Source organism: Nycticebus coucang, chromosome 12, assembly GCF_027406575.1.
Source record: "Nycticebus coucang isolate mNycCou1 chromosome 12, mNycCou1.pri, whole genome shotgun sequence".
NCBI classification, from domain to species: domain Eukaryota; kingdom Metazoa; phylum Chordata; class Mammalia; order Primates; family Lorisidae; genus Nycticebus; species Nycticebus coucang.
Window position 1 is genome coordinate 2,966,664 of NC_069791.1, and position 23,992 is coordinate 2,990,655.

The 23,992-nt window shown below is 43.3% G+C and overlaps 1 protein-coding gene and 1 pseudogene across 2 annotated transcripts in view; both read right to left on the reverse strand.

The window, feature by feature from the left end:
• Nucleotides 1-23,992, reverse strand: part of SRGAP1 (SLIT-ROBO Rho GTPase activating protein 1) — a 318,865-nt gene that overhangs the window by 34,657 nt on the left and 260,216 nt on the right. For both annotated transcript variants that reach the window (XM_053555895.1, XM_053555894.1), the window contains exons 16-18: nt 15,799-15,904; nt 12,960-13,184; nt 9,632-9,711 (exon numbers count right to left, since the gene is read on the reverse strand). In XM_053555895.1, coding sequence (XP_053411870.1) covers nt 9,632-9,711; nt 12,960-13,184; nt 15,799-15,904 — 411 coding nt within the window. The remainder of the gene's footprint in view (nt 1-9,631; nt 9,712-12,959; nt 13,185-15,798; nt 15,905-23,992) is intronic.
• On the reverse strand, nt 4,092-8,016 carry LOC128561536 (CAP-Gly domain-containing linker protein 1-like; annotated as a pseudogene).

The window sequence follows — 23,992 nt, forward strand, 5'->3', positions numbered from 1 at the left end:
AGTGGGGAAAGGTGTGGGTCCAGTTTCAGTCTTTTACATGTAGACATCCAGTTCTCCCAACACCAATTATTGAATAGGGAGTCTTTCCCCCAAGGTATGTTCTTGTTTGGTTTATCAAAGATTAGGTGGTTGTAAAATGTTAGTTTCATTTCTTGGTTTTCAATTCAATTCCAAGTGTCTATGTCTCTGTTTTTGTGCCAGTACCATGCTGTCTTGAGCACTATGGCTTTGTAGTACAGACTAAAATCTGGTATGCTGATGCCCCCAGCTTTATTTTTGTTACAGAGAACTGCCTTAGCTATACGGGGTTTTTTCCGGTTCCATACAAAATGCAGAATCATTTTTTCCAAATCTTGAAAGTACGATGTTGGTATTTTAATAGGAATGGCATTGAATAGGTAGATTGCTTTGGGAAGTATAGACATTTTAACAATGTTGATTCTTCCCATCCATGAGCATGGTATGTTCTTCCATTTGTTAATATCCTCTGCTATTTCCTTTCTGAGGAGTTCATAGTTTTCTTTATAGAGGTCCTTCACCTCCTTCGTTAGGTATATTCCTAGGTATTTCATTTTCTTTGAAACTATGGTGAAGGGAGTTGTGTCCTTAATTAGCTTCTCATCTTGACTCTTATTGGTGTACACAAAGGCTACTGACTTGTGGACATTGATTTTATATCCTGAAACATTACTGTATTTTTTGATGACTTCTAGGAGTCTTGTGGTTGAGTCTTTGGGGTTCTCTAAGTATAAGATCATGTCGTCAGCAAAGAGGGAGAGTTTGACCTCCTCTGCTCCCATTTGGATTCCCTTTATTTCCTTGTCTTGCCTAATTGTATTGGCTAGAACTTCCAGCACTACGTTGAATAGTAAAGGTGACAGAGGACAACCTTGTCTGGTTCCAGTTCTAAGAGGAAAAGCTTTGAGTTTTACTCCATTCAGTAAAATATTGGCTGTGGGTTTGTCATAGATAGCTTCAATCAGTTTTAGAAATGTGCCACCTATGCCTATACTCTTCAGTGTTCTAATTAGAAAAGGATGCTGGATTTTATCAAATGCTTTTTCTGCATCTATTGAGAGGATCATGTGATCTTTATTTTTCCCTCTGTTAATATGGTGGATAACGTTTATAGACTGAATCCGTTGAATTCTTAAGATAAATTTTGGAATTCTAATTTGATCTTCTTTGCTATCCAGATCCTGAATTCAATTTCTGACATCTCAGCTATTTGTTTGTGCATGGGGTCTTGTGCTGTTTCTGCCCCATTGATTCTTGGGGGAGTTGATCTACTCTGATTATCCATATTGCCAGAGTTTTTCTGTTGATTTCGCCTCATGATTGTTTTTCACCATTGCCTCTGGCTGTCCTCAGAGTTGGGGAAGTGTCTCTCCAAGATTAGACCCCAGCGGGATCACTCTATTGTTGCTGGATCTTTGTAGGGAGTGACCCTGTGTAGTTCCTCTGGGGCTGCTCTAGCTAGGGAGTTCTGGTTGTGGAAGCAGCTCCGGTTTGTGACACACCCAGATCCAGCAACAGGGCTGGGGGTGGCATGCACGGTTCTGGGAGTGCCAGGCGCCCAGTGACTTTGGCACAGAGAGCCCAAGGATCCAGCAGTCTCTGGCCAGGAGAAGAGCTCTGCACAGAGGCAGGGAGGGCTCCAAAGGGCATGCAGCTACCAGAGTCCCTGTCCAGATGAACGGGCTAGTGTGGAAGCTGGGAGGACACAGGAGGGAGGACGCAGGGTTGCGTGGCTCCCGCAGTTCCTGGTCAGGGAATGTGGAGGCCCGGTGGGTGCAGGTCACCTGTCGGGGATTGCTGCACAGCTCTTATGGAGGTCTGGGCAGCGCCAACCCCAGGAGTTTGAGGTTGCTATGAGCTGTGACATCACGGCACTCTACCCAGGGCAACAGTCCAAGGCTCCAGTGTGCCAAAACCGTCTCACTCTGCCCCTAAGGATTAAGGCTGTAAGGCAGGTCAGTCCCCGCCTTTAGGCTGCTCAGTCAGTAGGTTACTTTGACCTGCCCAATCCTTGCTCTGAGACCCTGAGGGCGGAGCTTGCCAGGGCAGTTCTTTCAGAATGGCTTCCTGCGCCCAGCTCAGTGGCTCAGTCTGGGGCCCCAGACAATGCCCAAAGTTCTCCACACTCCTGCTCAAGCTCTTCCCAAGGCAGTTCAACTGAGTGCCAAGTCCAAGAACACCGAAACAGTTCACAGGTAAGGCCTTTCCGGTTTGCAGTCTCACTGCTGCTTGTACTTACGGTTGCCGGCGTGATTAGGTCGATCGAACACATGGAACCACTTGCCAGTTTTCCACTATTTTTGTCCTCCTCTTGGGGTCCAGAAGTCCCTTGCTGGCTCCCTGTATCCTCAAAGGGATGATTATAGGCAGATCCCACCGGCCAGAGATGCCTGGAGTCTTGTCTCCCCAGACTCGCTGTTCCCAGTTGCAGGGAAGCTGTTACCCGGCTGCCATCTTTAATCTGGAAAAACTTCTGTTGTAATTTGGCCGGGGCTGGGTTTGAACCCACCACCTTCGGTATATGGGGCCAGCGCCCTACTCACTGAGCCACAGGCACCGCCCAACAGTAGCTGTTTTCTAATCGGTTGGCCTCACTCAAGCTCAAATTTCCCATCAATACACTATATATATATATAAATATTTTTTTTTTGCTGGCAAAAAAGAATAAGCATTTATTAAAGTAGATACAGAATACTTGTTTGCTCAAATTTTAATACTGTTTTACATGTTTTCTGTTTGTGAAACAACTCCTATTATGTTTATAACCAAAAATTTCAATTGTTAACAGATTAACTTAATATTCACTTGTCAAACCCAGTTGATAATCTTGAGGGGAAAATACATCAAAGGCATATATACAATTATAGAAGTTCTTACTATACATGTAGCATGGAAGATACATTTTATTACTTTTTACATACTCTAAATGACATTCAAATGAAGATAAATAGATTCAAACTGGCTGACAAACTGTTCTGTTGGTTGAGGTCCTTCATTTTATTTTTTGTGATAAAATACAAAATTATTAACATTGAATTCGTCATCATACATTCATCTAAAAACAGTTAAACTTGCAAAGGAAGATTGTAGATTGGTTAATTTAGGTGTTTTATAGTGGCTTATTATTAAATTAATTGACTGCTGGGGATATTTGCTAGAGAAGGAAAAATGTTTTGGAGAAACTTCTTCCAGTTATTAGAATTTGGTAAAGAAACAAAATGAAAACAAAAGGAAAAAATAATTGCAAAGCCTTATGATGCTATTTTTTGGACTAGTCTTTTATGTTCAGATGATCGTTTTAAGTGTTTTCTTTTTCATAAAGGTAAATACCTGAAAAGAAAGAAACATTGTATACGTTTTTCCCAAAATATAGCTTTAAAAAATATATATACATATAATATCTATAAGCTAAAATTATGCAATAAACAAAACACAGTATAGAAAGTGGTTGCAGCGTATCGGTTATAAAACGTCCCCACAGCAGTTGGGGGCTTCCCCCTCCCTTTACCTGTTTCATGATTTTATAATCACACCTAAGTATCATCAAGCCTGAAATAAAGGCAGTACTGGTAACAGGTAGTGCAAAAAGCTCAGATATTTCTTTGAATAAAATACTTTGAAACGAGTAGATGAAAATGCAAAATGGCACATTTTTTCAACTCATTCCAGTGTCAAAGCTTAACCAAAAACCTAAATATACAAAGGCAGCCTGGAAATATTTTAGTGCAAATACGAAAAGTAACAGCATAATTTAGTTACTTTAAATAAGGTATTGTATGGGTAGGGATTTTTTATGAGGGACAAAGAATGTAATTTCATCTGGTGCAATGTCTTCAAACTTAAGAAAACAAAGTAAGGGTGAAAACTCACCTACTAATGATTTAATTTATTAATCTAACTTATAAGGGGAGACTAAAGTGTGATTTGCGAAGATCAAAATATTTTCTTAGATTTGTTGATGGCAGCAAAAAATAACATCTGAGTTCTCCTGAAGTCCGTACACACAATGCTGGTGTTAAATTGCTTAAACGCTAGCACATCTGAAAAAGCCAAGTTCTTGACTTGAGGCTTCATCAGAAGGTCTTGTTGTCATTGTAGTTGGCTGCCCAGTGGCCAAACGTCTCACAGATTTCACAGTACTGGCGTTCCTCACTCCGACTGCCATGGTGTGTGGAAGGGAGAGGGTCATCAGACAACTGTGTCTGGGTAAGACAATCCTCTGTGTCACGCAGGTCAAAGCAGTCACAAATGTCACAGAAGAGGCGAGGCTTCTTCTGAGACTGCTTCTTCTGGTCATCACTGTCATAATTGTTGAGCTCATCCCCATTCGCACTGAGGGCTGCTTGTGACATCACCTCTACCTTCATCTTGAGATCTTGATCCTTCCTTTGAAGGTCCACTAGTACTGAATTTAGGAAACCAATCATTTGCTGACTCTCCTGGGCTCTTTCATCCTCTTCTGCCTGAGTATCAGTATTACCTGAGGGGCTGTTGAGCTGCCTCTTGTTTTCTTTGAGTTGAAGCTCCAAGTTCTTTACCTTGAGCTCAAGCTTCACCTTATCGGGCTCTAGAGACTGAACAACTGAATGCAAGGACTTGGCAGAGGCGTTTTCTCTCCTGAGCACTGTGACCTCATTTCTCAGTTTTTCCAGCTCCGCATCCTTTTCTGTGAGTAAGGCACTAGTTATACTGACAGATTTTTGCAAGGAGGCTTTTTCTTCATCTGCATCTTTTACGTACTTGGATTCTCTTTTCTGCATTTCTAACAACTGATTATTGAGCACAGATCTTTCCTCTTCCAGCTTTCCATGACTTGTGACTTGGTCTCTGCTTCTCCCCAGCTCCTCGGCAAGTTTAATGTTCTCTTCTTGCAATGCTGAAAGCTGCTGGGACTTCTGAGCTGCTGCCTGCTTTAGGGTTTCTATTTCCTGAATTCTTCCATTTTTTGATTCTCTACAGTCAAGAGTTCCTTTGATTTCTTCAGCTCTTCCACATTTTTCAAGTTGTTTTCTTTAAGTGTGTCCAATTCATTCTGTAGTTTTGCATTTGTTTGCTTGGTGTCCTCCAAGGAGGCCGGCGTCTCCGTCTTCTCTTTGGTCATCTGTATCCCATTACCCGCACGGCATCTTCTGCTGTTTGAGCAGCTTCGGCTTTGTCAGTTCCTCCATCTCCTCCAACAGGTGCTGTTCTCCTCTCGTGCAGCCTGCAGCTTCTCCTCTGTGTCCGCGGCATCTTTTGTAGATTCTGCAGGATCTCCTTATGCTTGATTTCTGTCTCAGAACTGGCTTTTTCATACCGGGCTTTCAGATCCTGACATTGACTGTGGCTTGTTTCCATCTTCTTTTCCAGGTCCAACAGTTTTTTCTCCAATTCTTTCTTCTCTTCCTCGTGCTTTTTAACTGCTTCTTGCTGACTCTGTTCAGCTTTCAGAGTTACTTCCCCAATACTTTTCTGCAGAAAACTTGCGTTTTCATTAGCCTTTGTAAGTTTTAGCTGTAATTCTTCTACATACCTTTCTTTCAGACGTTATTCATCATTCATTTTTGTCAGCCGAGAAGAATCATCTCCTGACATCTTCATTTTGTCTGTGATGTCATTTTCCGATTTTTCCTTTGCTTTTATCAACTGCTCTTCTCTTTCATTTCTCTCTAAATTTTGCCTCCATATCTGCTAAATTTTCTCTCAACTTCTCCAGTTCAGAAGACAGCATGTTGAACTCTTCCATCTTTTGGTGTAATTTATTTACAGTTTCTTGCATACTTCCCTGAACAGAGACTGCCTCCTCTGCAGCATCAGCAAATTTTTCTTTCAAAATCTGAAGTTCTTTTTCCAAAGCCTCTTTCACTTGCCTGACTTGACTGAAATTTTCCTGAAGATTAGTAAGCTTTAGCTTTTTCCCCTGGAGCTCTTTGGTGATGTTACTAGCCTTTATTTCAGCTTCCTGTAATTTGTTTAACGTGTCTTCTGCTAGAAGCTGGTCTTCTGCTCTGTCCAGTTTTGATTTGATGGCTTCCAGACTGTTCTCCTTCTCCTTAAATGACCTTCAACAGTTTAGCCCTTAGGGCTTCTACCTCTTTAGCATGAGCAGACCGCTCAGAGTCCTGTTGATTCTGTAAATTTTCTATTTCATGCTGGTAATCAAGTCTCATTTTCTCTATTTGTGTTTTTTAACTCAGCAAATTCTGCTATCTCTATTCCAACCCCTTTGCTAAAGGACACCTTCAGCTCTTCCATCGCCTGCTGGTGGGATGCAATGGCAGCCTCCAGTTTGGACTTCCACAGAGCTATCACATCTGAATTCTTTTTATTGGCATGATCAGGCTTGCTTTTCAATGACTCGTTCTCCTTGGAAACCTTCTCTGTGGCAGTATAAAGAGCCTTTATCTCCTTCTGATAAGTTTCTTCCTGGGCTCCAAAATGTTCTTTTAGATAAGCTATTTCTGTCTGGTGGTCAGTATGGGTGACTTCTAATTGTTCTTGCAAAGAGCTTATCTCTTGCAACAGAGAAAGTGACATGTCCACATCCCCAGCAGGTTTATGGGACTCTAGGCTTCTCCGGAGTCAGCTGCTTCCTGCACTCTCAGTGCTGGGTCTTTCTCTAGTTCCATTATACGTGATTTTTCTGCTACCGTAGCCTCCTCAAGATCGCCTTTGGTAATTGATTCTTCTTCAACCTGGAACTGAAGGTCCTCAACTTTCCTTCTCTCCTCTTCCAGTTGGTTGAGAAGCTCCACCTTCTCCCTATCAGCAGCTTCCACCATTGTTTGCAGCTGGTCCATCTTGGCCTCCAATTCCAGGAGGAATTGTGTCGGTCCCGGGCCAGAGCTAGTTCCTGCTCTATCTCCCCCACGTGGCTTGTGGCCTTGGCCACCTCTGCCCTCTCTAGATCCCGTTCAGCCCGCAGCTGCTTCATGTGCTGCTGCTTCTCCTTCAGGGCCTCCTGGAGGGCAGTGGTGCCGGAAAGCTTCCTGGCATAACGGGAGGTTTCAGTCAATAGTCCTGTCCGACTGGGCTTGCTGCTCACAGAGGAGGCCACTGAGCTCATGGAGCTAAGGGAGGAGGCAGAAGGGCTTCACTTCAGGCTGGCAGGTGTGGTGGCCATTACTCGTCTCACTGTGGCAGTCTTGGCTTTTGCTGGCGTAGTGGAAGGGAAGCCAATCTTGGTCACTTTGTGAACAGGAGCAAATAGACCATATTTGGGTTGACAATGAAATACCTTCTTCCAGTAAAGGCACCATCATTCTTCCCAAGAGGTTCATCCAACTCCACACCACACCAGTCTCCCTTAGCAAAGTCTGTCTCCCCAAGAAACCGGACTACGCCAGCTTTAGTGCCACCAACCAATACTCTGTCTCCAATTTTGAGTTCTCTTTCTCCTTTCTTGATTGACCCAGCCTCTGAAAGGTTGGAGATAGATTCACTGGCAGTTTTTGTAAGGTTGCTGATCTGAGACGTACTTGAAGGCTCCTTTGCTGCTGACTGGGACAGCTTATAAGGAATACTTGAGGGGGTACCGGGGAGGAGGGCACCATGCTTGCTGTAGAAGCAGACAGAGGTGAAGTAGCTCTGGAAGCAGGAGTTGTCTGTAGGCCGTTAGCTTCATCTTCTGCTTGCACCTTCCTTGTTAAATTTGAAGGTCGGGTAAATAAGCCCTTTAAAGGTTCACACTGGAAATATCAAACTCCTGCCACTGAACCATCATTCTTGCCTATAGGTTCACTAAAACAATCCCAGCCCACCTGGCCTGGTGCAAACTGGGTTTCTCCAAGAAACTGGATAAATCCAGGCTTATTCCCATTCACCCAAACTCACTCCCCAACTCGAAAGTCATCCACAAATTCTACTTGAGTCTCTGCTCTACTTGAGTATTTGATGCTTTTTCACTGGATATTGTTTTTCTACAGGAACTGCAACAGTCGTAGGTGTCTTTAAGGCTGTGCTTCCAGGCTTAAGGATCTTGGTAGGGGCTTTAAGCCCACTTGGTTTTAGCATGCTCATTTTCTTAGTATGTCGGAGCTTTTTCCCCTGTGCCTGCTGCCACTATCTTTCCTCAAACATTGATACAACTATGGGTGTTTCTATAGTGAAGTCAGTCTTTGGATTAAACCGCCCCGGATGCCACCGGTCGCCACCAGCTGCCCCACTGCAGCAGCAGCAGCAGCCGCCGAGGCCACCGCCTCCTGCCTCTCAGCTTGTTGGCTCCGGGCGGGGGAGAGCATGACGTGCCGCTGCCAGGATAATACATTTTAAAACAGCATCTCCATCAGCAACCAGAGAAGCATGAATTAAAATCGTCACTAGATACCATTACATACTGACAATATTAGCAAAGATTAAAATACCCCATAAAATCAGTGCCGATGAACGTGTACAAAGGGAAGGCTGAGGGGCTGTTGGAAGCACACGTGTCACAGCCATGGAACAAGTGGGTTTGGCAACACGGGGTCACGTTGAAGACAGGGCTAGCTTGGATGCATTTCCTAGAGAAACTCCAGATGTTTGCTGTAGGAGACGTGGTCAGAACATTCCTGATGGTGTAGTGCTCATCTTAATATCAAGAAAAGAAAATGCCTCACGTTGTTCATTAAGAGGGGAGCAGATCTATGCGACGGAACATTCCACGGTAGTAAAACAGGACAGTCATAACGGCATGCACACTGTGTGCGGGGGGCAATCTCAGAAGCACAGTATTGAGAGGAAAACTCATGAAAAACATATACAGTATTGTCCCATTTATAGAAAGATCATGAAAATAGAAAAGAGAAGAAGAAACTGTTTAAAAACACAAAACTACAGTGATTACCCCTGGGGGCACGTAAGGCAGTGAGACCCGGGAAGCATAAAGTAATGACATGTTGCTTTTCCTAAACTTGGTGGTGGTTCCGTGGGTTTTCACTGTAATATGTTTTATATCCTACAAATATTTTATAAATATGCTTTGTAGCTGCTAATTTTTTTTTTTTTTTGAGACAGAGTTTCACTATGTCATCCTTGCTAGAGTCCCACACAGCTCACAGCAGCCTCAAACTCTTGGACTTAAGCGATTCTCTTGCCTCAGCCTCCCAGTAGCTGGGACTAGAGGCGCCCATCACAACACCTGGCTATTTTTTTGTTATTGTTGTCATTGTTGTTTAGTAGGTATGGGCTGGGTTCAAACCTACCAGCTCCAGTGCATGTGGCCGGCGCCCTAACCACTGAGCTACGGGTGCTGATCCTTTTCTTTCTTTCTTTTTTTTTTTTTTTTTGAGACAAGGTCTTGCTCTGTTGCCCAGGCCAGAGTGCAGGGGTACAATCACAGCTCACTGCAGCCTCCAATTCCTGTGCTTAAGTGATCCTCTTGCCTCAGGCTCCCAAGGGGCTGGGACTATAGGTACATGCCACCATGCCCAGCTTTGTTTTTCCTTTTTACATTTTTTTATAGAGACAGGGTCTTATTATGTTGCCCAGGCTGGCTTTAAACTCTGATCCTCTCGCCTTGGCCTCTCAAAGCTTTGGAATTATAGGCGTGAGCCACTGTACCTGGCCTCTACTGATTTTTTACTACAAGCAATTGTTCAGAATATGGATACGCATATAAAGACTGGCTTCCTAACAGCATGAGCACAGGTCCTACCGTCCTCGCTGGTGTGGGGCTCTGTCCCGGCATCCTGGTCCACTTCCTCCAAGGTACCATGTTCACTGTATGGGCTGTCGCTGTGGGATGGAAATGGAAATTCATATGAAATTGGAATGGAGAGGCTCATCTGGCACAGGGGTCACTAGACGGTCTGTGAAATGAGTGTGGGGCTTCTGCATGCCATCTGCCTGAGGGTGTACACGTGCACACACAGTATACACGTACACACGCATACACGTGCACACACAGTATACACGTACACACGTACAGACATGTACACACGTACACATGTGCACACACAGCACACATGTACACACGCATACACGTGCACACACAGTATACACGTACACAGTACAGACATGTACACACGTACACATGTGCACACATGTACACACGTACACATGTGCACACATGTACATACGCATACACGTGCACACACAGTATACACGTACACACGTACAGACATGTACACACGTACACATGTGTGCACACACAGCACACACGTACACACGTACACATGTGCACACACGTGTATGTGCATTCATCTTTGACTAGGTAATTTTACAACTCTGTAAATACAGTAACTTGTAGAAAACTGATAGCATTACAAACAATTCTTATCCATAGAATTACAAATTAGTTGAATTCTGGTACATTATAATTAAATTACTGCCTTTTGGACACACTGGTCTTTGCGAATTCTTTTCGCCATTCCTTCCTTTACTACATACAGATTGGTGGTCCCTTGGCTTCTCCTTTGAACTGGTTGTAGCTTCTGTTTCACCTTTCCTTGACACATGCTCTTTTTATATCTGTGTGAGAATCATGATTTGATCCTCTTTCAAAATCTATCCCTTAAATGTATGCTGAAAAATGGAGTGCCCTGGTCACCAACACAAACCGACATCACCTGTGTGCCCAGTGCTGGGTCTGAGGATGACCTCTGGATGCTCAATTTCTGCACAAAGCAGGCAGCACCCACACAAAACAGCATGTTTAAGATGATGGAGGTGGCCGAGGCTGGAACAATGACCACAAAATGCCTCCAATCCAGCATGTCAGATGACAGTGACTGGATAGCCACACTCCTGCTTGCTGAGAGAGTGAGCAGGCAGCAGGGATTACTGGGGTAGCCCTGACACTTGGAAATGCTAAACATGCCTTTGACATTGGCCTTGAAGTAAATATGACTATGAAAATACAATCATGTATCTCAGCAGGGCAGAGTTCCCTTCATTCACCTTCTCAGAGCCAAGCTCAATTAATACCTTGCACATAAGTACTCAAGTGTATACGTATATACACGCACGCACATATATACATACAGCGTATGTATATATATGGTATATATATATATATATAGTTATTATTTTTGAGACAAGGTCTTGCTCTGTCACCCAGGCTAGAGTGCAGTGGCATCATCAGAGCTCACAGCAACATGAAACTCCTAGGCCCAAGCACTCCTCTTGCCTCAGCCTCCTGAGTAGGTGGGATGACAGGTGTGCCCATGCCCAGCTAATTTTGCTGTTTGGTTGTAGAGGCAGGGGTTTTGCTCTTGCTTAGGCTAGTCTCAAACTTCCTGCCTCAAGCAATCATTCCGCCTCAGACTAGGATGACAGGCGTGAGTCCCACTGCACCTGGCCTCAAGTCAATATTTTCGAATCAAACTTCATGGGCAATATTGCTGGATATATCATACTATATAACGTGAGGTCTTGAACTCCTAGCCTCAAGTGATCCTTCCCATGCTGGCTTCCCAAAGGGCTGGTATTACAGGCATGGGCCACTGCTCCTGGTTCTTTGCTATTTTTTTAAATTGACATATAATAGGTATGCATATTTTGCAGGTATACATGTATATGATATTTTGATCCTTCTATACAATATGTAATGATTAAAGCAGGGTGATTGGGGTATCTATCAGCTTGAACATTTATTTATTTATTTTATTTCTTTGAGAAAGGGTCTCTGTCATCCAGGTTGGAGGGCAGGGACGTCATCACAGCTCACTGCAGCCTTGAACTCCCGGGCTCAAGTTACCCTTCTGCCTCAGCCTTCTGAGTAGCTGGGACTGAAGGTGTGGACCACCATGCCCGGCTTCAAATATTTATCTTTCCTTTGTGTTGGAACATTTATTTTCTTCTAGCTATTTTGATATACACAGTTAATTACTGTTAACTGTAAATTTCCTACTGAACTACAGAATACTGCAACTTAGGCCTTCCAGCTGTTGCTTTCGTGACCCTTGTTAACGTCTCTCATCTCTCCTCCTCTTCCCCTTCCCAGCACCAGGCAACCACCACTCTCTCTACCTCCCCGAGATCCACCTTCCTAGTTCGCGCAGGAGGGAGAACATGTGGGCTTTCTCTTCTTTGTTGCCTTGCTTATCTCATTGATCGTAATGAACTTCACGCAGGGTGTATATCCAAAGGAAAGCATTATGTCAAAGAGGGCTCTGCCTCCCGTCTTTGCCATAGTTCATAACAGTCAAGATACGGAATTGACCGATGAAGGGATAAAGAAAATGTGATATACTGTAGACGCACAACAGAATGTTACTCAGCCACAAATATAATTTGTAGCAACATGGATGGAACTGAAGGCCACACTGATGTATTAAAAAATATTTATCCCAACAATGTATTAACATAATAATTTACTCAATATGATCTCTGCTACTATAATTGGCTAGAATAATATTTACTTGTAAGAGTGAAAATGAGCATAAGAAAATACATTTGGTTGACAGGGCTCCTTTAAAATGAGATATTTTAAATTTTTTATTATTATTTTTTATTGTCGGGGAATCATTGAGGGTACAAAGAACTAGGTTACACGGCCTGCGTTTGTTAGGTAAAGTCCCTCTGATACTTGTGTCCTGCCCCCAAGAGGTGTGTCACATACCGTGAACCCTCCACCTTTAAATGAGAATTTAAAAGATATTTTATATGGCATCAAAACTCTCTAATTCACTATGAAAAATGATATCTGTCAACTTAATCAGTTATCTTTTCTTGATTGGATGTAATAATAAAAATGAATATGCTTCCCATGTCACATTAAGTCCTTTCTTCTCCACAGAAGCCATGATAGGGTGGATTTATCTAAAATATTACAACCCTTGGTTAGAAGAGAGGGATGAACATGAGCGTCCCCAGTGAACAGGGAGTGGGGCTGCGGTCTCAGCATCCTGCTGCTTCTTTGTTTATTCTTCCTTTTTAAAATTGGAAGCATTGGTGTCTCATGGGAAATTCATTTTCCTAAATAGATGTCTGTATATCCACAATTTTGTGGGTGGGAGGAAGACTAAAATTGTTTAACTCACCAGTAGTCATCACCAGCCATGCATTTCTCATAGACAGGGCCATCCAGCTCTTTTGCATCTGGAAAAATAGTCTCGTGGTGGATAATGATGGTTTTGACAATTTCATTCACATGAGCCTGGCAAGACACTTGGTCCTGTGTTTCTGGGACAGGCATCAATGTTGGGCCAAAGCAAATGGCCAGGTTATAAGGGTCCATCATGTTCTCATCACTATACTGGGAAAGGCTGTAAAAAGAAGCAAGAAATGAATTATAAAAGGTAAGGGGGGAAAAGAAAACAGATGTTTAACGAGACACCTCATATTCTGAAAAAGGGGATCTAAGGTATCTGGTTGGGCTTTTATTATTAGAATAAAATGATATTCCACCTATTTAGTGAACTCCAAAAATAGTGAAATGACTTGTGACCTTCAACTATTTAGAAATTAATAGGGGAACAGAAGTCCTGCTTGTTTAATTGTGTGGCATTTTTCCAAAGTCACGAGGGAGTTTAATATGACATCCCTTGGGGTGGGGGCCAGGGTCAAGGCGGTGAGCCTCACTCGTGAACCCGAGGGCCGGACTCTATGGGCTGCTCAAGCAAATTTGGGAGAGACAGTGACAACGTCCTAAAGCTTTTTGAATGTCCTTAAAATTGTCCTCCCACCGCTCAGAAATATCTCAGATTTTAGTTTTATCCCATACATACAAATCCGGAAGAAAGCCTAGAAGAAAACAAAGCCCTTGTTTCTTGTAAGAATGAAAGGAGGTGAATGATCTACCTTCGGGTGAGACTACGGAAACCAGGCGTCAGCTGATGCACACGAGGGAGGAGGACTCGCTAATTCTCTGAATTCTGCCTTAGGCTGGCAAACTGGGGGGAGATTTCCAGTTGTCCAGGACTAATTTCTAAAGTCGGCCTCATGGATATTTGTGAAATATTTTCACAGGTGACTCAAAATAAACCAGCTCTTCATTGCTCTGCCTCTAACACATGGGCAAGTTGCTGTTCTTGGGAGCATTTGGAGACATTATCTTTCAGGATAAAGAATGTTAACCTTAAAAGGAAATGTAAGATCCAGGTGAGCAGATGACAGATGGAAAGAGGTAAAGGATCCTTGGCTCCCTTTGTGAGATGAGGACAGATTACAAAGAAACTGAGATGGTATGTGCCTGATACTTGACCTCCTTTCCAGAAATGAGATAGTCTAGAAAGCAGAAAAATACAAAAGCACAATTTTCATAGCTAACATATGTCCTTCCCTTCTGCCATGTCTCAAACATACAATCTTAAAAAAAGGTTCACCGTAACAGCAAGTGATCATGTTATGGAGCGTCTTGAACATGGATGCAGCTTCAGAATAAGAAAGATCCAGTTTCAAAAGACACATGTCAGCTCCGTGGGGAGACTACAGTTCATCTTTCTGGGTCTTCAATGTAGTGCTGGCTTGAAAAGCAAAAACTTGACAGATAAATGTCAATTCAAAGTTGTGATTTTATAGTAAAAAATAAAAGTTAATCTTTCTTTCCTAATTCCCTGCTGCACGCGTCCTGCCCTGGACGGTAGGCCCTGCTGTAGGAGGTAGACGCAGGCAGTTGTGGCATCTGACCCATGGTGTCCTCGCCACTCTGCTGAGATGCAAGGTGAGTTATCTCAAGTTTGCAGAGCTTTCCTAACCAACCATATGCTTCCCTAGTACACTGGGGTTTACTGGTTCACGATGGGCTTTGCTCAGGTGTGTCAGGGAGGTTTGGTAGGAACAGCACGGAGAGGCCCAGTAGGAGTGCGAGGTGCACCGTCTTAGGGAGTGGGGACGGAGCAAGCCCCTGAGTTCTCACAACCTCCCGGGAGACCAGGTTTACTCAGACGTGAAATCATACAGCATCTACGTAACCCCGGTTTACACCCGGCTCCCTAGATACTGCTTATGGCCAGCGGTGCTTTCTGTACAAGGGGGTTCCTACTGTCATTTGTGAATGTTTGGGCCCTTCAAGGACAGCAGTGGATTCCTGCCCCTTTGTGTCCCTCTACTGTGTGACGCTTGCTTGGCTCCTGGGTCAACCTGAGAGAGGGATGATTTCAGGGTAGGCCAGAGGGTTTGCATTAATAATAAATCTTGGGGGTGTTTGAGAGCTCAAATCGTCCTGTGAAATAGAGAAAAGAAAATACCCTGATGTTAGAAAGGGAGAGTCTACACCAGAATGAGAAGGTGTTGTCCCCAGGCCACTCAGGAAGGTGACGCCCCCATGTCTTCGTGTCCACCTGCTTAAAGGAACTGTTGAATAGTGAGGAGATTCTCAGAACTTGGGGCAGGGGTTCTTATGAAGGCCCCCACTTGCCTAAATCAAAAGAGTCAGGTTTCTTTGAAAAGAATATAGTGATTTTTAAGATTTCTGTTACATTGCTGGAGAGAACATTTTATAAGTATTTTCCTCTTGGCCAGGTCTCCCTATAGTGAGTTTTGTTTAAGTTTCACCTATGACTTCCCTCCACCCCTGTCCATGACAGTGAAAACCACAGACATTTTCTCCACCCACCAGCCGGTTTACATCATCGTGATAAAAAAATTCATGACATTCATTCTGGAAGGAGGTTGGAAAAACACATATTTCACTGAAAAGTATTATTTTTAATAGTATTGGAATGTTTTTGCATTTATGACCACAATTTCTGTGCCTAGGGTACAGCTTTCATCTGTCAACAATGACCTTGATCTGTCGAGGAGAAATGTACCTTCAGTCTGTACTCAATCATTTTCTCTCCAACTTCTCTGATAAATGGAAGCCAGTGTACATTTCATAGGATCCAAAAACAAAGAAGAATTCAGATGGGCATGTGGGCAGAGGGTCAGAGTACTCACTGGTTGAGGAAGGCGAAGAGGTACCTCATCACTGTCAGGACGGACCGGGGCAAGGTCAGGAGGAGTTTGCGTATGTGCAGCGCCCTCTCATAGAGATTATCCACTCCTACAGACAGAGGAGGACATGGTCAGGCCCTTGCGCTGGCTGCGTGGACAGCAGAACAGTGCAGCACACGCACCAAAGGTCCCCATCGAGCACAGACAGTGCCTGGCTCCAGGTGAGAGGCAAGTGTGACCAACACCCACTGTGAGGAAGGGGCTGGCGTGGCCGCCCCTCTCTGCCCCTCACTCTCCTCTTGATTGCATGGTCTGGGTCTTGCCTCTGAGTAATTTAGAGTCTTCCAGATTTACAAAACCATTTTTTCCCTTGTCGTTAATGGAAATTTTGCATCTGGTATGGTTTCAGCTCCTTGCTGCTTGTTAACTAAAGTAGATTTCTGGAACACAGAACTGCTCCTCCAGCCTCTGTGCATCAACTCATCATGTGTTTGTGTATTCTCTGATCTGGGCAATGTGTCAGGTTTCCAACCTTTCTTTTCTCAAAACTACCACATTTATATGGTAGTTTATTTATATGATTTATATTTATTTATATGATTGTTTTACCTTGTAATATATTACACATATCTCATCAGGTTTTTAAAAAGAATACTTGGGAGAGGAAACTGACTCTCAAGCACTGAGTTAAATGTCAGGAACGCAGAGTGGTCCGATTTCTGCCCTCATGCAAGGTGCGTCCTGGAGTTTTCAGTGATTTATTTCCTTAGCCTTCTTGCTGTGGGATGCTGAGAGCTTCCTGAGGGCAAGAGTGCCTAGGACGTCCTACTATTATTTACCTCATTACTGGGAATAGAGACTGTCTGAAGGGCTTGCACACAGCTGCTAACAGGTTACTATTTTTAGCCATTATTAGCGTAAGTGTTCATACATGTAAGTTCTACAACACATTCTCACATGAGTTTTCTAACTTAGTGGGATAACAACACTGGACCAAGTGGGGCCCACGCTGCCGGCCCCTTTCAACAGATGAGGAGATGAGACCTGGCTGAGTGGCCCGCCCGAGGTCGGCTGGCTGGCAGGGGCACGGCTGAAGCAGTCTATGTTTTCTATTCTGTTCAGTTTGGCTGTCCTTCTTGTATCTCAAAGTACCTTTATGAAGTTCGTCTTTGAGACACCCAAGAAACATACATTTCAGAAAATATTTCAAAAAAAGTTTGAAAACTTTTTTGAAGTTTCCTTTAGTTTCATATCATCATACTTTTCCTTAAGAGCTCTTGAGATATTCATATACCCTACTTGAAAATCCTCCATCCTGGCTCGGCACCCGTAGCTCAGTGGTTATGGTGCTGACCACATACACCAGGGCTGGCAGGTTCGAACCCGGCCTGGGCCTGCCAAACAACAATGACAACTGCAACAACAACAACTACAAAATAGCTGGGCGTTGTGGTGGGCGCCTGTAGTCCCAGGTACTTGGGAGGCTGAGGCAGGAGAATTGCTTAAGCCCAAGAGTTTGAGGTTGCTGTGAGCTGTGACTCTATGGCACTCCACCAAGGGCGACATAGTCTTAAAAAAAAAAAAAAAAAAAAAAAAAAAAAGAAAGAAAATCCTCCGTCCTCAGCTTCTCACACCACAGCCAATTGATGGCCTTAATTTTTTCTCTTTAACCTTCTCCCACCCACAAATGTGGGCATCCTTTACAGATTTCTACCTGGTTCTCCTGCAGGGCGACCTCATCTGGTCTGAGGGTCATGAACGCTGCTGTGGAGATGGTGCCTCTGCCTTCTCTGTCTCCCGTGTGTAGGGGAGAAGTCCTGTGTCTGCATCTGGATGCGTCGCTGCTCACTTCCTACCTGAAGTATTTTATTATTTATAACTTGCACCATCATAATACTCTCCCAACTCGGACCTCCTTTCTAATTATTCCTAAACCAGTGGTTCTCTACCTTGACTTGGATTCGCTTGGGGAGATTAAAAATGCCAATGCCTTTTCTGCAGCCAAAGCCACTGGCCTTAATTCCTTGTGCCAAGCTCACTTCCCTGGAACCTTGAGTTTCGTGAACCCCAGCTGCTTTCCACTTATTGAACTGCAAATTTTATGTTTTCCCTCTGCACAGATGAAAAGGTATGAAAAATGTATTCGGAATATTCTTGCTTAACCAACAAGTAAGTTTGCAAAACAGCCAATACTTTATCAAGATTCCTGAGAAAAAATACCTCCCTTCCCACTTTCAAGCATGCCCCAGTTGGAACTATAGCTCTTTCAGAAAGTTCAATTTCAGAAACTCTTTAAGCAGAATATAAGTAAAACATGATCATGCAAATAACATTCCTATAACATTTTTATTCTTTCAATATAAGCATATAATTAATAGTGTGAAATTGCATGATATTAGTAAAGTTGAATTGGATACATTCTGCCTTTTTACCTACAAAGCATTTCAAAATGAAAAAAATATAACACTGAATGAGACAGATCAGTATAACTACTTTAATACATACTAGGCAATGGTCTTGATTTTTTTTTTTTTTTAAGAGGAGTGAGAGAGTTCAAGACCAGCCTGAGCAAAAGTGAGACCCAGTCTCTACTAAAATTAGAAAAACTTGCTGGGTTTTGTGGCGGGAACCTGGAGTCCCAGCTACTCAGGAGGCTGAGGCAAGAGGATCACTTTAGCCCAGGAGTTCGAGGTTGCTGTGAGCTATGATGCCAACGCACACTATTTAGGGCAAGAGCGAGACTCTGTCTCAAAAAAACCCCCCAAAATTAAAAAAAAAATGAGAGAGTAAGAGGCTTTTTAAAAGAAGTTATTAAACAGGTGCATAAATGCCCTCAGGCCACAAGAACTGACTAAGTCATCAACATTTCAACCCAGTTCAGTCTCAGAGTTGCAGCAGGACCACAACGTGCCCCGGAGAAGCTGTGTATCTTTCCCCAACAGCTTTGGGTGACATTCGGGAACCCACTCTGTGCACGCACGGAGTGTAAGAGCGACAACGAAGTGATTTCAAGTCACTGGGAGTTTAATGGGGAGGATTTCGTATGTATGAAAGACTCTGTATTTCTCATATCAGAAATTACCCAGCTCCATTTATTACGTGGGATAGGAAGAGGGGGTCCTCCTAATCTTTTCCTTTTCTTTTGTTTTTAACTCTAGGACCCCCAAACTAGCTTATCTCTAATAACTGATCTTAACTTTAAGTGAAGATTAGTATGGAGAATCAGGAGATTTGACTCTTTTTTTTGCAGTTTTTGGCCAGGGCCGGGTTTGAACCCACCACCTCTGGAATATGGGGCCGGCGCCCTACTCCTTTGAGCCGCAGGCGCCTCCCATGGATACTTGACTCTTGAAGCATCCAGGATCCTCCAGGAACAGCAGCAGGAATTTTGTGTTGTTCTTTGATGAACGGATCATAATACATTTGATTTCACCTTTGAAGGTTTTTCTTCTTTTTCATCTTTATAGCGAGACTCTATAGCTGCAGGTGTGCTAAATCATCTTTTTACTCTCCAACTGAAAGCAGCAAACACATCATGCTTCTTTTTCTTTTTTTTTAAAGATCTGTTTCAGGTATGTGTATCTTCAATGAGCTATTTCAGGCTACATCTTGTAGCTGTGTTAGAATTGTCTCCCTTTTCAAGACTGAACAATATTTCTTTGTGGGTATATACTACATTTTATTTATCCATTCTTCTATAGATGGACATTTGGGTTATTTCCACCTTTTGGCTGTTAAATGCTGCTATGAAATTGATGTACAAATATCTGGTCCTGCAATTCTCTTGAATAAAATCTGAAACTGCCTTGTGGACATTGATTTTATATCCTGAAACATTACTGTATTTTTTGATGACTTCTAGGAGTCTTGTGGTTGAGTCTTTGGGCTTCTCTAAGTATAAGATCATGTTGTCAGCAAAGAGGGAGAGTTTGACTTCCTCTGCTCCCATTTGGATTCCCTTTATTTCCTTGTCTTGCCTAATTGTATTGGCTAGAACTTCCAGCACTATGTTGAATAGTAAAGGTGACAGAGGACAACCTTGTCTGGTTCCAGTTCTAAGAGGAAAAGCTTTGAGTTTTACTCCATTCAGTAAAATATTAGCTGTGGGTTTGTCATAGATAGCTTCAATCAGTTTTAGAAATGTGCCACCTATGCCTATACTCTTCAGTGTTCTAATTAGAAAAGGATGCTGGATTTTATCAAATGCTTTTTCTGCATCTATTGAGAGGATCATGTGATCTTTATTTTTGCCTCTGTTAATATGGTGGATAACGTTTATGGACTTGCGTATGTTAAAGCAGCCTTGCATCCCTGGGATGAAGCCAACCTTTCTGGAAGGAAGTATGGAGAAACCTCAAAGCACTCAACCTAGACCTCCCATTTGATCCTGCAATCCCATTACTGGGCGTCTACACAGAAGGAAAAAAATCCTTTTATCATAAGGACACTTGTACTAGACTGTTTATTGCAGCTCAATTTACAATCGCCAAAATGCGGAAACAGCCTAAATGCCCACCAACCCAGGAATGGATTAACAAGCTGTGGTATATGTATACCATGGAATACTATTCAGCCATTAAAAAAAATGGAGACTTTACATCCTTCTTATTAACCTGGATGGAAGTGGAAGACATTATTCTTAAAGCATCACAAGAATGGAGAAGCATGAATCCTATGTATTCAATTCTGATATGAGGACAATTAATGACAATTAAGGTTATGGGGGGAGGAAAAGCAGAAAGAGGGATGGAGGGAGGGGGTGGGGCCTTGGTGTGTGTCACACTTTATGGGGGCAAGACATGATTGCAAGAGGGACTTTGCCTAACAATTGCAATCAGTATAACCTGGCTTATTGTACCCTCAATGAATCCCCAACAATAAAAAAAAAGAAAGTATCATGAGGCTTGAAGACATGAGAGATGGAGGGATATCCAGGCCAGAATCAAACACAGGTTCATTTGCTTTTGAAATCCATGCTTTTTCTAAACACCAGCACCTCCTCAACATTTTACTGCTTCTCACACAATGACTAGTTCTGAATATTGTTCCAATTAAAAAATTAACGTATTAGAAAAAAAAATCTGAAACTGCCATTAAGAGTCAAAGGGAGTGAGTTTAGAATTGAGAACAAATTAAAGTCTGTCTAACATGCCAGACATAGTGCTGTTATTCTATTAAATGGTGAGAAGCAGAAACAAGAGGTCTTGAATTCACATGAAACCTCTCAGAAGTCATGCCCGTGTCCCCTTCGAGCCTTCAGAGTGATCTGTTAATGACACGCCTGTGTGTCACGCTGATAAATAAGCTGGACACCAAAGGACAAATAAGGAATGATCCTACTTACACAAACGCCTGGATTTGGCCAATTCACAGAGAGCAGGACAGACATCGCCAGGGCCTGTGGGTGACAGGCAGGGAGCTGGGGAGTTGCGGTGTAAAGGGTGCGGGTTTCTGTTTGGGAAGATGGACTGAACACCACTGAGCCTCACACTCAAAATGGGCAGAACTGTAAACTTGAGGCCATATCCGTTTTACCACACAAACAAACAAAAAGAATCAGGGGCCCTGTGGCGTTCAAAAGAAAAAAAATTCAGGAGACAAAAGCAAAAGGAATAAAAGAGAGTGGTACCAGAAAGACTAGAGGAAATTATGGAAGATGGACAGCATTCCCCGCCACTCCAGGGGTGTGAGCCACAGACGCAGAGCACGGCTGAGCTCCTGGGGTGGCCCCGACCACCATGACCCTGAGCAGGACGCAGCGTCCCATGGGGCCTACCGCGTGGCAGGAGCCAGCTGGGGTACAAGCAACTTAGGGACCCTCTTGAGTCCAGCTGGAGGGTTGAAATTTACATCGCTGCTGGGCCTCCCACCATGGCTGATGTGCCCATCAGGGCTTTCCCAATTTTCTGCTGGATGAAACACTGTCCGTGAGGAGAGCCAGGGCTTTGAGTGGGTTGCTTTTCAGTTGTGCATTTGCACTGTTCAAGAGCTCGTGTAATTAGGCAAAAGTGGCATCATCCAGTCTTGGTCACAGGCTCAAAGCTCCCTGGGCTGATGTGCGTTCTGTGCTCGGCAGGGCAGGGCCCTCATGTTCTTATCTTAACCCCCAGCACAGGGTTCACAGCCTCATGTAGTGTGTGAAAAAGTCTCCACAAAACCATGTTACTTCAGAAAATGGCACTAAGTTCAAGTATTACCCTGAAAACAACAGCTCTTCTTTTTCTTCTTTATTTGAGACAGTCTCACTCTGTCACCCTCGGTAGACTGCTCGAGTGTCATCACAGCTCACAGCAACCTCTGACTCCTGCCTCAGCCTCCTGAGTCTGTAGGACTACAGGGTCTCACCACAACCAGTTAGTTTTTTCTATTTTTAGGAGAGAAGGGTCTTGCACTTGCTCAGTCTGGCCTCCAACTCCTGAGCTCAAGGGATCCTCCTGCCTCGGCCTCCCAGAGTGCTGGGATTACAGGTGTGAGCCACCACACCTGGCCAATACCAGTTCTTCTGTGGTTCTGTCTGCAAAAATGTTTGTTTGCCAGAAAACAAATAATAAATCACAAGATGCAAATTTATCCTTAAATATGAAAACAGGGAAGGGAATTCCTTGGTGGCCACATTTAGAAACTGTTTATTTAACGTTGGGCCCACAAACATTTCTGAGCTCTGCAGCCCAACACTCAGTGTTCAAGGGGAATGTGCTGGTCCTAAGGTGTTTTTAAGTTCAGACTCTCAGCCTAACAGATATTCTTAAGGATAAAATAAATCGCAAGAACATTAGTATAAGGCAATAAAAGGTTTTTAGAGTTAAGAGAGAAAATCACGAGGTAGTCAAAAAAATTGAAAGAATTTTTAGCAGCAAAGACATATTTTAGAGTACAGGAAAAGAGCTCAGAAGCTTTCTTCATGGGATAATCAGAAATGAGCAAACAGATTTATGCACTAAGAGGTTCATCATAGTACTCCGTATAGTTGCAAAAGCACCAGAAACAACCTGCAGGGGTCCTCAAACTACGGCCCACGGGCCACGTGAGGCGGTGTGATTGTATTTGTTCCCATTTTGTTTTTTTACTTCAAAATAAGATATGTGCAGTGTGCATAGGAATTTGTTCATATATATATATATTTTTAAACTATAGTCCGGTCCTCCAACTGTCTGAGGGACAGTGAACTGGCCCCCTGTTTAAAAAGTTTGAGGACCTCTGAGATTCTAGGGTATTTGTTACATAAAATAGAAATCATTATATGGTTGCTATAAGCTGTATTTTGAAAAGTGTATACTGGTATGGGAAAATGTTAATTACATCCCTAAGTTTAGAAAGTAGTTTATATTACAGCAACCTTCTGGAGACACAGTCAGTGACTTACCACCTGACTTACCCATTCACACTGCACAATTCAAGTATTAGTAGGGTTGTGCAGCATCACCTCAATCAATTTTAGATCATTTTCATCAAGTTATAAAGAAACCTCATTCGCACTGGCAGTAAACTGGCACACTGAGCTTGATGAGGAGTCTGCGGGAGTGGTACGCATGTAGCTCGGAGCATCACGGGCAACTGAAGGAGATGAGATGTGGACATGAACCACCATGGGGATGACCCCGGGGACCAGCAGCGTAAAAACCAGTCGCAAAGGAAACATGCGTTTCATTCAGAGGAGATTGCCCAGGGCTGGGCAGGGGCCACGGCTCACACCTGCCATCCTGGCACCTTGGGGAGTCAAGGGAAGAGGATGGCTTGAGGCCAGGAGTTCAAGACCAGCCTGGGCAGCAAGTGAAACCCCATCTCTATACAAAAAGCAAGGACAGGCCAAACTACACAGACGGTGGTTGCCTAGGGTGTGGGTGGTATCGGCCAGGGGTAAATGGGGAGTGATTGCCAGTGTTTGCTATTTGGAATTTCTTTTATGGTAATACCCAATGTTCTAAAATTGATTGTGGTGTTAGGTGCATGCTCCCGTACTAAAAACTAAATATGCTAAAAACCAGTGAATTGCACTCCGTACTATGAGAATTAGATCACAATAGAGCTGCTTATTTTGTAATTCTATGTTTATAATTTTTCTGCATGATCATATATTAATTACCTAGTAGACAATTGTTTTAAAAAAAGCATTGGCTGCCTATTTGATGATTTCAAGGAGTTATTATTATGGTTTTAGGGTATTGTAGTGGTATTATGATTTTCTTGTCTATTAATG